This window comes from Kryptolebias marmoratus, linkage group LG18 (genome assembly GCF_001649575.2).
Source record: "Kryptolebias marmoratus isolate JLee-2015 linkage group LG18, ASM164957v2, whole genome shotgun sequence".
NCBI lineage: Eukaryota > Metazoa > Chordata > Actinopteri > Cyprinodontiformes > Rivulidae > Kryptolebias > Kryptolebias marmoratus.
In genome coordinates this window covers 20,506,108-20,518,354 of record NC_051447.1, presented here as the reverse complement: position 1 = coordinate 20,518,354, position 12,247 = coordinate 20,506,108, and the positions used below count along the sequence as shown (strand labels likewise).

The window sequence follows — 12,247 nt, the reverse complement described above, 5'->3', positions numbered from 1 at the left end:
TCAACATTTACCCGTTTGAGATGAATTATCTTCAGCGTCAGCGCACATTCTGACAGCGTCTGTGGAACAAAGAGTCCAGTTAGAGGTTCTGAACAAACCAAAACAGACTTTCAGAACTTGCTCTGCTCCAGAACCTCACCAGGACCGTCTGAGCGTCTGAGAGATCAAAGGTCGGTTTGAGAGGAGCCAGGAAGCACGCCGGGACGATGTGTTTGTAGATGAAGTCGGGGAAGCCCACCATGCCGTCTTTTCCTCCTGCGGATCGGATCAGAACCAGAACTCAGTCTAACCCGACAGACAGAAGGTTCTGGTTCTGGTTCTGGGACTCACCCCACAGCTCCACCAGCTTGGACAGGATGATGAAGCAGGTCTTCTGGGCGATGGGGTCAGGGAAGTCCACGGCGCCCTGGATGATGGTGAACAGAACCCGCTCGATGTTCTCCGCTCCTGGAAACGGAACAGAGCGAGGGTCACATGTCAGCGGGTCGGGTCGGGTCTGAACGGCTCCTTCCTGCCCGTGGCCCTGCTGGTTCCGCTCACCCTGGTTGGCCATCACCTCGTTCATGCCGCTCCCCGCGATGGCCTGGATGAAGCTGAAGTAGCTCCTCCGCAGCATCTGCTTCTCCAGCGCCGCCGTCTGGTCGTTCTCCTCCGCCGGCCGCGCCAGAACCTCGAAGATGGCGAGGACCAGCGGCATGAAGATCTGCTGCAGGAAGGGCGACACCTGCCGCTGCCGTGGCAACGGGGGCAGGAGCTGGTCAGTGAGGAGGCGGGCCAGTTTGGGGTTCTGGGATGCGGGCAGGTACCTTGAACTTGGCGGTGATCTGGCTGATGAGTGGGATGAACTCCTGCAGGTCTTTGGCCTCGCAGTCCTTCAGCATGTGCTCGGAGGCGGCGGGGATGAAGGGCAGCACCTCCTCCTCCAGGCAGATGATCATCCGGTGCAGGAAGGAGCGCACGGCGCTGCGCAGCGCCCCCCGCTGCACGGGGCAGCTCAGCGCTGGCAGGAAGTTCTGCAGACAGTCCCTGTAGACCTCGGTGCAGCCGCACTGCTTCACCGTCTGCTTGTTGCTGAAGGCCTTGCTGGTCCGGCTGCAGAACCGAATCAGATCCAAGACTTCAGGTCCGTTCGGATTATATCTGAAAATAAAAACCACCGACTTCCTTCCAGGGAAACAGAGTCTCACCTGGCGAAGCTGACTGCGTGGCTCAGACAGTTGGCAAGGGCGGCCTGATGCTCCTCCTCCGTCTCCTGCAGCAGTTTGGCGAGCAGCAGGCGGAAGGCGTCCATCAGTGGCATCAGCAGACTCCTCATCAGAGCCTGCTTCCTCTCCACGGGACTCTCGCCGCTCACGATCAGCACGCCAGCCGCCTCGAACATGAAGAGCTGGTCGTCGCTGGTCAGCAGCGCCAAGAAGCCGTTCTCCTGCAGAGAGGGGCGCCGTGAGGAGGGGGAGGGAGGAGCAGGAGGGAGGAGCAGGAGGAAACAACGAGGAAGGACTTACAGGAGGAGGAAGGACTTACAGGAGGAGGAGGAGGAGGAGCAGGAGGAAACAACGAGGAAGGACTTACAGGAGGAGGAGGACCAGGAGCGAGGAGGAAGGACTTACAGGAGGAGGAGGAAACAACGAGGAAGGACTTACAGGAGGAGGAAGGACTTATAGGAGGAGGAGGAGGAATTGATGAGGAGGAGGAGCAGGAGGAGCAGGAGCGAGGAGGAAGGACTTACAGGAGGAGGAGGACCAGGAGCGAGGAGGAAGGACTTACAGGAGGAGGAAGGACTTACAGGAGGAGGAGGAGGAGGAGCAGGAGGAAACAACGAGGAAGGACTTACAGGAGGAGGAGGACCAGGAGCGAGGAGGAAGGACTTACAGGAGGAAGAGGAAACAACGAGGAAGGACTTACAGGAGGAGGAAGGACTTACAGGAGGAGGAGGAGGAGCAGAAGGAGGAAACGATGAGGAAGGACTTACAGGAGGAGGAGGAAGGACTTACAGGAGGAGGAGGAGCAGAAGGAGGAAACGATGAGGAAGGACTTACAGGAGGAGCGAGCTCCAGCAGGTCCTGGATCCTCGTCAGGATGTCCTCGATGAAGGCCGTCATGTGTTTACTGCCAACACAAACAGGTGATGTCATCAGAACCGTTTGTGCTGAAGGTTCTGGGTTCAGATGGACAGAACCGACTCACTGCAGGGTCTTGATGAATCTGGAGAACAGGTACGCCACCCGGCTCCGGACCTTGGGGCTGTTGTGTCTCAGTCCTCTCTGGTCCAGAAACGCCATCTGACACCAAACTTGGATTAAACGTGACACGTTCCCCTCCACCTGACAGGAACATCCGATCACTCACCAGGACGTTTGGGATGTGCTGCGGCTCCACGATGAAGAACTTATCATATCGGACCACGGTTTCGAAGAACTCCAGAGACACGGAGGTGTGCTGGTAGCCGCTGACGCCGCAGGACACGAGCTGAGGAGGAAGAACGCCGTCTGTGAGGAGCGGCTCCAAACGACCACAACCGAGCAGCTGTGGGGTCATGTGACTCACCGTCCTCATCATGTCCTGCAGGGCGCTCGTCTTTGCCGTGTCTCCGGAGAAATGAGCGCCGTGGGACACCGGCAGCGCCTCGCCGAGCATGTAGAGCAGCCTGATGGCCACCTCCACCTCCATGAAGGGAGCCGTCTGCCACGACCTGAGGACAAACACCTTCATCGTCACAGGACAAAACCCAGCGTCCCACTTCCTGTGTCCGGGAATAAAGAGGTGCGCTCACTGCATGGTGCTGGTGAAAACCCGGCCCACGGCTTCCAGCAGCAGCTCAGGAGAGACCTGAGCCAGTCGGTCCAACAGCATCTTCAGCTGCTTCCTGTACTCCACGAACATGGCCTCGTCCTCGCCCTGCAACAGGGACGGGTCAGACTGCTGGCCTGCAGAGCCCAGAACCCAGAACCCAGAAACCGGACTCAGGCACGCCCGGACTCGCGCACGCCCGACCTCACCTCATTCTCAAAGTTGTACTCGTCGTCATACGTCAGCTTCTTCATCACAGCCAGCATGACGGCCTTCAGGCAGAGAAGGAGGAAGTTTACCGAAGGTCAGGAGTTAAACGCCACGTCCTGAAGCTTCACCCATCAACTCACCTCGATGTTGGTCTTCTGCTGCTCCGTCAGCTGAGGAAGCTGCAGAAACAAACGCAGCGTTAAGCTCCGCCTGTCAGCCGGCGGCTCCGCCTCGTCTCAGACTCACCTGTTTGAGGACGTGCAGGTAGTCGTAGCAGAAAGCCACGATGTTGGAGGAGATGTCGTCGTCCTCGTGGACCAGCAGCTGCAGCAGCAGCGGCACTTTGGCCTCCACCGCCTGCAGCGTCTCAGCCGCCTCCTTCACGTTTCCACATTTCGCCAGCTTGGTCCAACTCAGAACCAGGCTCTGACCCATCCCGTTCACCAGCCGGGAGAACTTGGCCAGGAAGTCCACGTCCTCCTCCTGCGAGGACAAGAAGAGCTGTCAATCAAAAGCTGATGGTCCCTGTATAAAGACTGTTTCCATGGTAACCAGCAGATGAGAGAACTGGAAGGCTGTTCCAGCTCTAGTCCCCACCTGTTCCACGTTGAAGAACCCTGCAGACTGCAGAACTCGGCACAGAGACTCCACCAGTTTGGTTTTGTCCACGGGGTCCATTCCCTTGTTGATGATTTCGAACAGGCAGTCGCAGGCCTCCTCTCGGAGCTCCTCCACGGACATCTGGCTGAGCAGCAGGTTCACGAAGCTGAAACACAAAACACCAGATCTGCACCGGTTCCTCGTTTGGCTCCCCGCGGTGCCGGTTCTGCTTACTGACCGCTCGTTGGCGATGAGGTTCAGGTCGATCCACGACACGTAGGCCCCCACCACCTCCAGACACTGACAGGTGAGCTCCGGGTGGGACTGCTGGTAGGCGGTCAGGATCTGGAACCAGGACTCCACCAGGTTGGGGATGCACTGTTCCCTCATGGTGTCTTTGATCAGAGTGTTCCTGCGAGTCTCCTGGAGAACACGCCAACAACACGTTAACAACACATCCAGCTGCATGAAGCTCCGCCCCTTACAGGGGGGCGGGGACAACCTGTCCTCTGTTTTAATCCATCCACATCTTGACAGAAATATTCCAAGAAAAAGGGAATTATTTTCCCTGGTTCTGCCCGGCTGACCTCAGGCGTGTGCAGGATGTCTCTGTCCACCACCTCGGCGTCGATGGCCATCAGCGTCCTCAGGTAGATGTCCACGCCGTGCGGGCTCAGGCCCACCAGGGACAGGATGTCGAAGAAGAACTTGGGCCACAGAGTCAGATACTCCATGACGAAGGTGAGGGCGAACACCTGAGCCGCCTTGTTCCTGATGAAGGTCTTCTCCGGCTGAGCGTTCATCAGCTGGAAAATAACCAGAGAGAAAACGTCAGAACCAGAACCGAGTCCGGACGGGTTCCTGTGGTTCTGAACACAGAAACCAGGTGTGTGGCTCATGCTCGTCTGGAACTGGACCCCACTCTTCATCAATCATCGATGGCTGATGTTACCTGACACTGCAGCCACTTCATCAGGGTCTCCCTGATGAGCTGCTGCTGAGCTGCACTCAGGCCGGCGTGTCTGAACAACAACAACAACAACAACAACAGGTGAGAACGTCGGCCAGAACACACACCACTGAACAACCGCCATCCTCCTCCTCCTCACCTGAACTTCACCTGGTGCTCCAACACTTGGAAGCAGAAGAACTTGACGTGGTCGTCGCTGAACCAGAGAGGAACACAGGAAGTGGTCAGAGAACCCAACAGGAAGCAGGAAGCTGATGAAGGCGACAATGCTCACCTGTAGATCCGGTTAGCGAGGGCGTCGGCACAAACCTCCCAGGCGTCCTGAGACTCCTTCAGCTGCTCGAAGTAAGCCAAGGCCTGAAACACACACAGGAACTTCAGAACGTCTCCAAGGTTCCACAGTCAGGTGACTGCAGCAGATTCTTCCCTCAAACGAACCAGCGGCGGAACCAGCAGAGTTGAAACACAACACTGAAGAAGGTCTCAGTTTCTAAACAAATCTGTTTCTATGAAGTTCAATGGTTTATTAAAACAAAAGTCATGAGCTGAAAGTTTTGATATTTGAAAAGCTAAAATAGAACAAAGTCTACTAAAAAAAAGCAGGAAAATAATAATGCTGCCTCAGCAGGCAGCGCCCCCTGCTGGTGCCAGTGGATCTGCAGGCAGCGCCCCCTGCTCATGCCAGTGGCTCTACAGCAGGCAGCGCCCCCTGCTGGTTGCAGTGGCTCTGCAGGCAGCGCCCCTTGCTGGTGCCAGTGGTCCTACAGGCAGCGCCCCTTGCTGGTGCCAGTGGTCCTACAGGCAGCGCCCCTTGCTGTGCCAGTGGATCTGCAGGAAGCGCCCCCTGTCGGGCCTGTCGGCCCAGCCCGTTCCTGCAGCAGTCTCACCCTCTGCCTGTAGGGGGCGTCAGCGTTCGGGTTGAGCCCCAGCAGCGCCTGCTCGTCCATGACTGCGGGGACAGACTGGCAGGCCATCAGTGGGTTAACTTCGCTCCAAAACGGGTTCAGTTCTGGGTGCTGGGGTCGGGTAGACGGGTCTCATCTGTTCACAGGAAACGGGTCAGAGTCAGAAAAACAACAAACAAACAAACAGCAGCTGGTGTTTCTGACAACAAGCACCATCACTGAATAACAGAACCGACTGCACGGACCGGTACTGGTTAGGGTTAAACCTGAGGGTAGTTAGTGACAGGTAAACTGTAGAACCTCTTACAGGCAAACATAGTTAGGACTTAGTTATAGTTAACCCCTAAAGGTAGCTGGTTATAGCTAACCCCCTCCTGGTAGCTGGTTATAGTGAAACCCTAAAGGCAGCTGGTTATAGTTAAACTGTAGGTAGCTGGTTAGAACCCTGTGGGTAGTTAGTGACAGGTAAACCGTGTCCGCTCGGCCGGACACACAGCTCTCCGCCGCTGGTTCCGGTTGGGTCGGTACCAGAGCTGTGACCGGTGGTTCTGACGGTGTTGATCCCGGGTGGACGAACAGAGCGGCCCGGCAGCAACATCATGATGCAACTCTGAGCCAACAGTCGATCACCGGTTAACGGCTTTCCCGAACATCGCCGAACTCCCCCGAACACCACCGGTGTCAGCGGGTCGGGGTCCTCTGATGGGAGAAGCAGCCATCGGCCGGCCGCGCCTCACGAATCACCGGAACGACAGAAAATTCATTTGACCAGCAGCGATCGGACTGCGGCTAGCAGCAGCTAGCGTCATCCGCCGCCGGAGGAACCAGCCCGGGGGGAGAAGAGGCGCTTAAACCGGCAGAAATCACCGGGAGCTTCCTCCAGCCGGCCGCACCGACCGAGCAGGACCGGCAGCTGTAGATTTAAAGTGTTTTTGTCCCGGTTTAGGTCGGCCCGGTACCGCTGACGGCTGGTGGTCGCTCCGATCCCCGCAGACGAAGCTAACTCTGCGGCTAACAGATTATTTTCTCACCGGAAACAAAACAAACAGCTCACCTTAATAAATCCCAACTGCTCCGCTGTTTTCTGCCCCTTTAACTCATTATGGATCCGCTGGGAATCCTTCAGAAACCATCCGCATGTCGGTGCCTCTCACACGGTGGAAAAAGCGTGTCCGCTCAGGGTTTATATCCGGGGCAGCGAGGCTCGGGAACTGGGTCCGTTCCTTTTCAGTCAGCCGGTGGTGACGAGCGAGGAGGCGAGAAAAGCGTTTGTTAAGTTTAACGGTAAACCCCGCCCACTCAGCTAGCCACAATGTCAGCCGGGTTACAAATGGTTCATCCGCCGGGCGGAGCTGGAGCTGCTGGTTCTGATGAGAGGATGAGACGGTGAAAACGTGAATAAATATAGTTAACTAGAAAGAATTAACATTTTCTGCAAAAATGCAAAGTTACTGCTGAGTGAGGAATGACTGCTGCAATTTGTGGAAGAAGCTGAAGCTGAGTTGTCAAAATCAAAACGAGTAAAAAAAAGCTAAAATTGGCAAAACAGTAGCTGAAAGTTAGGATTAGCAGAAAAGTAGCTAAAAGTTCAAATAAATAAGGTAGTAACTAAAACTTTAAAGTTGCTGAAAAATAGGAAAAACCTAACATTTTAAAAACCATAAATAGAAGCTAAAATTTGCAGATCCATAGCTAAAAGTTAAAGCTAGCATAACAGTGGCTAAAATCTATGTTTAACAAAATAAACTTTAAAGCTAAAATGATTAAACATAAATAACCCCCATCCAATTAATAAAGCTAAATATTTGTAAAGTTATGAAAGTTATAAAAGTCAGAACCCATCTTCTGAACGTTTTGATATAGAAAGAGATAAAGTAGCTGAAAGTGCGCTGAAGCAAATAGAATGTATGTAAGAAACTAAAAATCAGACTCAACGTGCTGCTTTTAGCTTCTGCTCTGCTGTTTTAGCTCGTTTTAGCTGAAATAATTCAGTTTCAGCTTCACTCTAGTTTCTGATTCTTTTAAACTCAGTGAACACGTTTTTATTATTATTTTGTTTTGTAAAAAGTTATTATACAACAAAAAGTCATTTTTTATGTAAATGTAAGTTATTAAAAGTCACGTTTTTCTTTTTTCAAATTCTTACTCTTACATGGCAAAAATTCTTAAATGTAAATAAATCTTCACTCATTTTAAAGGTTTAGGCTAAGAAACCTTAATCCATCATGACTTTTTAATGCCTTTAAAATATATGCTTAAAATAAAATATGTTTAATCTATATATTATAGTTTGTTTGTTAACTTTTCTATTGTCTATATTTCTATATTATTTTTATTGTTCATATGTTTGGCACGTCTGTAAGCGCATTTCCATAATGAAAATTAAAATATCTTATTTTTAACACATAATGAAACGGGCATCCATAACACTTGTTAATTGTTCTTGTTTTAAATAAAGAATTGAAGAAAAAAAATTCTCCTTTCAGCCAATTAAAAATGCCATATCTTTTTACAGCCAATCAGAATGCGCTTCATAGCGGGTATCTGGGTAAAGTAGCACAGAGGGGCGATCCTTCGTCTCTTTGACATGCGCAGTCGCCGCTCTGTCGCCTCCTCTTTGATTGTGCCAGTGATCAGCAGACAGTATGAAGGCGTCAGGAACCGTACGTAAAAACCTTAATTTCACCGTTTTAACCTTTAATATGTGACCATAAATGAGCGATGTAACTGTATAAGCCACCTTTAGTTTGATAAGTGGGCTAACATCTTCATAAAAGTCCACTTTTAAGCGAATATTTAAGCAGTTTTCGTCTTGGTGCCTGTGTGGCTCTAACATGGCGGCCGCGGCACCATGTGGACGGAGCTGAGACCGTGAGAAGTTCCGACACGAACCGAAGTCAATCTTTGCTCGACTGTAATTTATTGTTCAAATTAGCCGTCAGCGTACCCGTTCTGCTTTAAATGAGGTAAAATACAGAAGTTCCGGTTCTGTTTCTTAAGCCCAGTTCTGGAGATGTTCGAGTCTGAGATAAACTTTGGTTCGGTTCTGGTTTTGATCCGTTTAGAGGAAAAGCAGCGGATTTAATTTAAATTTAAATGAACCAAAGGAGAACTCCAAGCTCTTTATATCCGAAGTCACTGCGGTGGTACCGGCTGTAATCCCGCAGACTAACCGCTGATCAGAGGCTCCGCCGAACTCAACCTAAAAATCCTCACATTTCAGGTTTTCATCTTTATCTCAGTAAAACAAACATCTGTCTGAACATCTGTTGGAACTAAAATCTCCGGGAGGTGCTGTTGGAAGGTTCGGCTGGGAAGAAAACTAAATAAAATGTTATACATGTTAATTAAACTAAATATCAATACTGTTAACAGATTAAAAACTGATCAGAAACATGAATTTTCACAAATTGAGTTTTACTTATTGATCAACTAATTGATGGTTTGGTTGATATAATGTGTAAATTCTAAACTATATAGTATTTGAAACTTGTTAAAATAAGATTTATCAGTTTGTGCAGATTTTAATTTATTATTTGATTTTTTTAATTCACTATTTTTACATTTCTATTAAGAGTCCGACAGGTCAGTTTTATGTAATTTATTGGTTTAAATTTGTTTTATTTGTAATATTTGGTAAGAACTAGATTTGAGTTTTTTTATTGGACCAGAACCAGACGGACAACCTTCAGCACAGATTAAAAGTTAATTTTAGTTTAAAGTTAAGAATCTGTTTCAGTGTTTTTGTTGCACCCAAACCCAAAGGTCACGCCCTGACCCGTGGTGTGATTTTGTCTGGGTCGCAGACAGAACCAGAACCTTGTCGCCTTTCTCTGCTGCTGCTGTGCCTCTGAAAGTGAATTCAAGGTCCGACATGTTCTGCTGTGTTTCTGTGTTTCGACCCTCCTAGTGATGCGAGGTTCTGACATGTTCTGGTTCTGCCCGCAGCTTCGGGAGTATAAAGTCATCGGGCGTCTGCTTCCCTCGCCCAAGAACCCGGCGCCGCCGCTGTACCGGATGAGGATCTTCGCTCCGAACCACGTGGTGGCAAAGTCCCGGTTCTGGTACTTCGTGTCGCAGCTGAGGAAGATGAAGAAGGCTTCGGGCGAGATTGTCTACTGTGGCCTGGTGGGTGAACCGGGTCAGAACACAAACACCAGACCTGTTCTCAGTCTGCTGTCAGAGCGCCAGGCCCGGTCCGGTTCTGGTTCTGTGTGGTAAAGCATCTGAGTGGAAACGGGTCACACAGAGGTCCGATTCAGAGCCAGTGGTACTGGTACAGGGTTCTGTTTGGGTTCAGGTGGGCGGGCTGACATTTATCAGAACCTGATTGACGGGTCGGGTTTCTGACCCGGTTGACAGGTTTCAGATGGTCTAACTGTGGTTCTGAAGGTTGAGCTCAGTCCAAAGCAAGAACCAGATTTCCGATTCTGTCTGGGTTCAGCGGTCCAGAACCAGGACTAAAGGGATGATGCTAATTTTGCTGTGATCCAAAGTGGACCAATCGGTTCTGGTGTTCAGTAAGAGTAAATCAGAACCAGAATCTGATGGTTCTGTTAGACTTCTGCATGAGAACAAAGTTAGAACCACCTCGGACCAGAACTTCTGAAGTTCTGGGTCTCTTTCTAGTTTTTAACCCAAACTCCGATCATTAGTGTCAGCTGGTACCAGAGGCCCGAGCCGAACAGAACCGCCTGGTCCTGTGAGACATTACAGGATCAGGAGGTTCTGGTGTTTGGATCTTCATCTGGATTTACCAGAATGGAGCTTTGGGCTTTAGGAGAACACGATCAAATCAAAACCAGAACAGGACCATCTGGTTCTGGTAGAGTTCTCAGGAGTTGGATGGGTCCAAACAGCTTCTTCAACAGAACCTCCTGTTTGGACCTCCGAGTCACAGAAAACAAGAAAGTTCTGAAAGTTTTTCTTTTGTAAACACGTTAAGATCCATTGTCTGGTTCTGTCTGACCCGATCTGTGTGGCTCTGGTTCTTTCTGACCCGGTCTATGTAGTTCTGGTTCTGTCTGACCCGGTCTGTGTAGTTCTCTCTGACCCGGTCTGTGCGGCTCTGGTTCTGTCTGACCCGGTCTGTGCATCTCTGGTTCTGTCTGACCCGGTCTGTGCGTCTCTGGTTCTGCCTGACCCGGTCTGTGCGGCTCTGGTTCTGCCTGACCCGGTCTGTGCGTCTCTGGTTCTGTCTGACCCAGTCTGCGCGGCTCTGGTTCTGCCTGACCCGGTCTGTCTGGTTCTGTTTCAGGTCCACGAGAAGACGCCTCTGAAGGTGAAGAACTTTGGGATCTGGTTGCGTTACGACTCCCGCAGCGGAACCCACAACATGTACCGGGAGTACCGGGACCTGACCACGTCTGGAGCCGTCACCCAGTGCTGTGAGTAAACAAAGGTTCTGTGTGGTTCTGAGGCAGAACCTGTCCCTGGAAGCCCCTCACGGCTAACACCGGTTAGCGATGGTGCGTTCACAGACCAGGAAGAGAGTCAGATTTTACAGGTTGTCTGATTCAGTAAAAACTGAGGATTGAATAAAACTCAGCTCTTGTTCTCGGGGTCAATAATTCCAACCTTCAGATGAAACGTTTTTATTCGTCTTCCAGATCGTGATATGGGAGCTCGCCATCGCGCCCGCGCCCACGCCATCCAGATCATGAAGGTGCAGGTCATCGCCGCCAACAAGTGCCGCCGACCGGCCATCAAGCAGTTCCACGTGAGTGTGCACGTCACAGTGGGCGGGGCTCTCTCTGGGCCGCAGGCTCCTCCCTCGGCCCCGGATCATAAACCCGCCAGAGCATCAGCCAGGTTCCTCTTCCGGGTTTTCTGCTGCCATCATGAAACCCGGCGGTTCTGAAACTGGCGACAGAACTTTGTTGTTGTTGTTTTCATCTGTCTGACACGCCTCTCGGCTCTGTTCCAGGACTCCAAGATCAAGTTCCCCCTGCCTCACCGGGTCCTGCGGCGCCAACACAAACCGCGCTTCACCACCAAGAGACCAAACACCTTCTTCTAAACAGTCGTTGTTGTTGTTTTTCTGCAGCAAACAATAAAAATATTCTGAGAAACGACAAATATCCTGCCTCGTAACAGATCAAACTCCATCTGAACTAACCTGAACCAACCTAAACTTAATCTGAACTAACCTAACCCCGATCTGAACCAACCTAAACCTGATCTGAACTAACCTGAACTTAATCTGAACTAACCTAAACCCGATCTGAACCAACCTAAACCTGATCTGAACTTAATCTGAACTAACCTAAACCTGATCTGAACTAACCTAAACCTGATCTGAACTAACCTGAACCTGATCTGAACCAACCTAAACCTGATCTGAACTTAATCTGAACTAACCTAAACCTGATCTGAACTAACCTGAACCTGATCTGAACTTAATCTGAACTAACCTAAACCTGATCTGAACTAACCTGAACCTGATCTGAACCCGATCTGAACCAACCTAAACCTGATCTGAACTAACCTGAACCTGATCTGAACTAACCTAAACCTGATCTGAACTAACCTGAACCTGATCTGAACTAACCTGAACCTGATCTGAACTAACCTAAACTTAATCTGAACTAACCTAAACCTGATCTGAACTAACCTGAACTTAATCTGAACTAACCTAAACCCGATCTGAACTAACCTAAACTTAATCTGAACCAACCTAAACTTAATCTGAACTAACCTAAACCTGATCTGAACTAACCTAAACCTGATCTGAACTAACCTGAACCTGATCTGAACTAACCTAAACTTAATC

General features: G+C 50.5%; 2 protein-coding genes and 1 non-coding gene across 3 annotated transcripts in view; 2 read left to right on the top strand and 1 right to left on the bottom strand.

Annotated features, from left to right (window-relative positions):
• Positions 1-6,688, bottom strand: part of xpot (exportin, tRNA (nuclear export receptor for tRNAs)) — a 6,881-nt gene extending 193 nt beyond the window's left edge. The window contains exons 1-22 of the mRNA XM_037981386.1: positions 6,530-6,688; positions 5,458-5,611; positions 4,845-4,927; positions 4,710-4,766; positions 4,553-4,622; positions 4,188-4,406; positions 3,839-4,023; positions 3,598-3,766; positions 3,247-3,483; positions 3,141-3,179; positions 3,000-3,062; positions 2,774-2,898; positions 2,548-2,692; positions 2,350-2,469; positions 2,188-2,282; positions 2,040-2,109; positions 1,188-1,426; positions 807-1,092; positions 541-730; positions 331-447; positions 140-255; positions 6-59 (exon numbers count right to left, since the gene is read on the bottom strand). Coding sequence (XP_037837314.1) covers positions 6-59; positions 140-255; positions 331-447; positions 541-730; positions 807-1,092; positions 1,188-1,426; positions 2,040-2,109; positions 2,188-2,282; positions 2,350-2,469; positions 2,548-2,692; positions 2,774-2,898; positions 3,000-3,062; positions 3,141-3,179; positions 3,247-3,483; positions 3,598-3,766; positions 3,839-4,023; positions 4,188-4,406; positions 4,553-4,622; positions 4,710-4,766; positions 4,845-4,927; positions 5,458-5,544 — 2,766 coding nt within the window. The 5' untranslated portion in view covers positions 5,545-5,611; positions 6,530-6,688. The remainder of the gene's footprint in view (positions 1-5; positions 60-139; positions 256-330; positions 448-540; positions 731-806; positions 1,093-1,187; positions 1,427-2,039; positions 2,110-2,187; positions 2,283-2,349; positions 2,470-2,547; positions 2,693-2,773; positions 2,899-2,999; positions 3,063-3,140; positions 3,180-3,246; positions 3,484-3,597; positions 3,767-3,838; positions 4,024-4,187; positions 4,407-4,552; positions 4,623-4,709; positions 4,767-4,844; positions 4,928-5,457; positions 5,612-6,529) is intronic.
• Positions 6,689-7,996: 1,308 nt separating this feature from the next.
• On the top strand, positions 7,997-11,553 carry rpl18a (ribosomal protein L18a). The gene is made up of 5 exons (XM_017404103.3): positions 7,997-8,138; positions 9,424-9,603; positions 10,733-10,862; positions 11,085-11,194; positions 11,402-11,553. The coding sequence occupies exons 1-5, from the start codon at positions 8,121-8,123 to the stop codon at positions 11,492-11,494; spliced, it is 531 nt and encodes a 176-aa protein (XP_017259592.1). The 5' UTR covers positions 7,997-8,120; the 3' UTR covers positions 11,495-11,553.
• LOC112450039 lies at positions 9,222-9,353 on the top strand. Its single transcript, XR_003038602.1, has one exon. It is a non-coding gene; the product is annotated as a small nucleolar RNA SNORA68 (small nucleolar RNA).
• Positions 11,554-12,247: the final 694 nt, after the last annotated feature.

Excerpts from the sequence above, each read along its gene's own strand:
- rpl18a (XM_017404103.3), top strand. Across the intron at positions 9,604-10,732 it reads AGATTGTCTACTGTGGCCTG|GTCCACGAGAAGACGCCTCT; the intron begins GTGGGTGAACCG and ends GTTCTGTTTCAG. Across the intron at positions 10,863-11,084 it reads TGGAGCCGTCACCCAGTGCT|ATCGTGATATGGGAGCTCGC; the intron begins GTGAGTAAACAA and ends TTCGTCTTCCAG.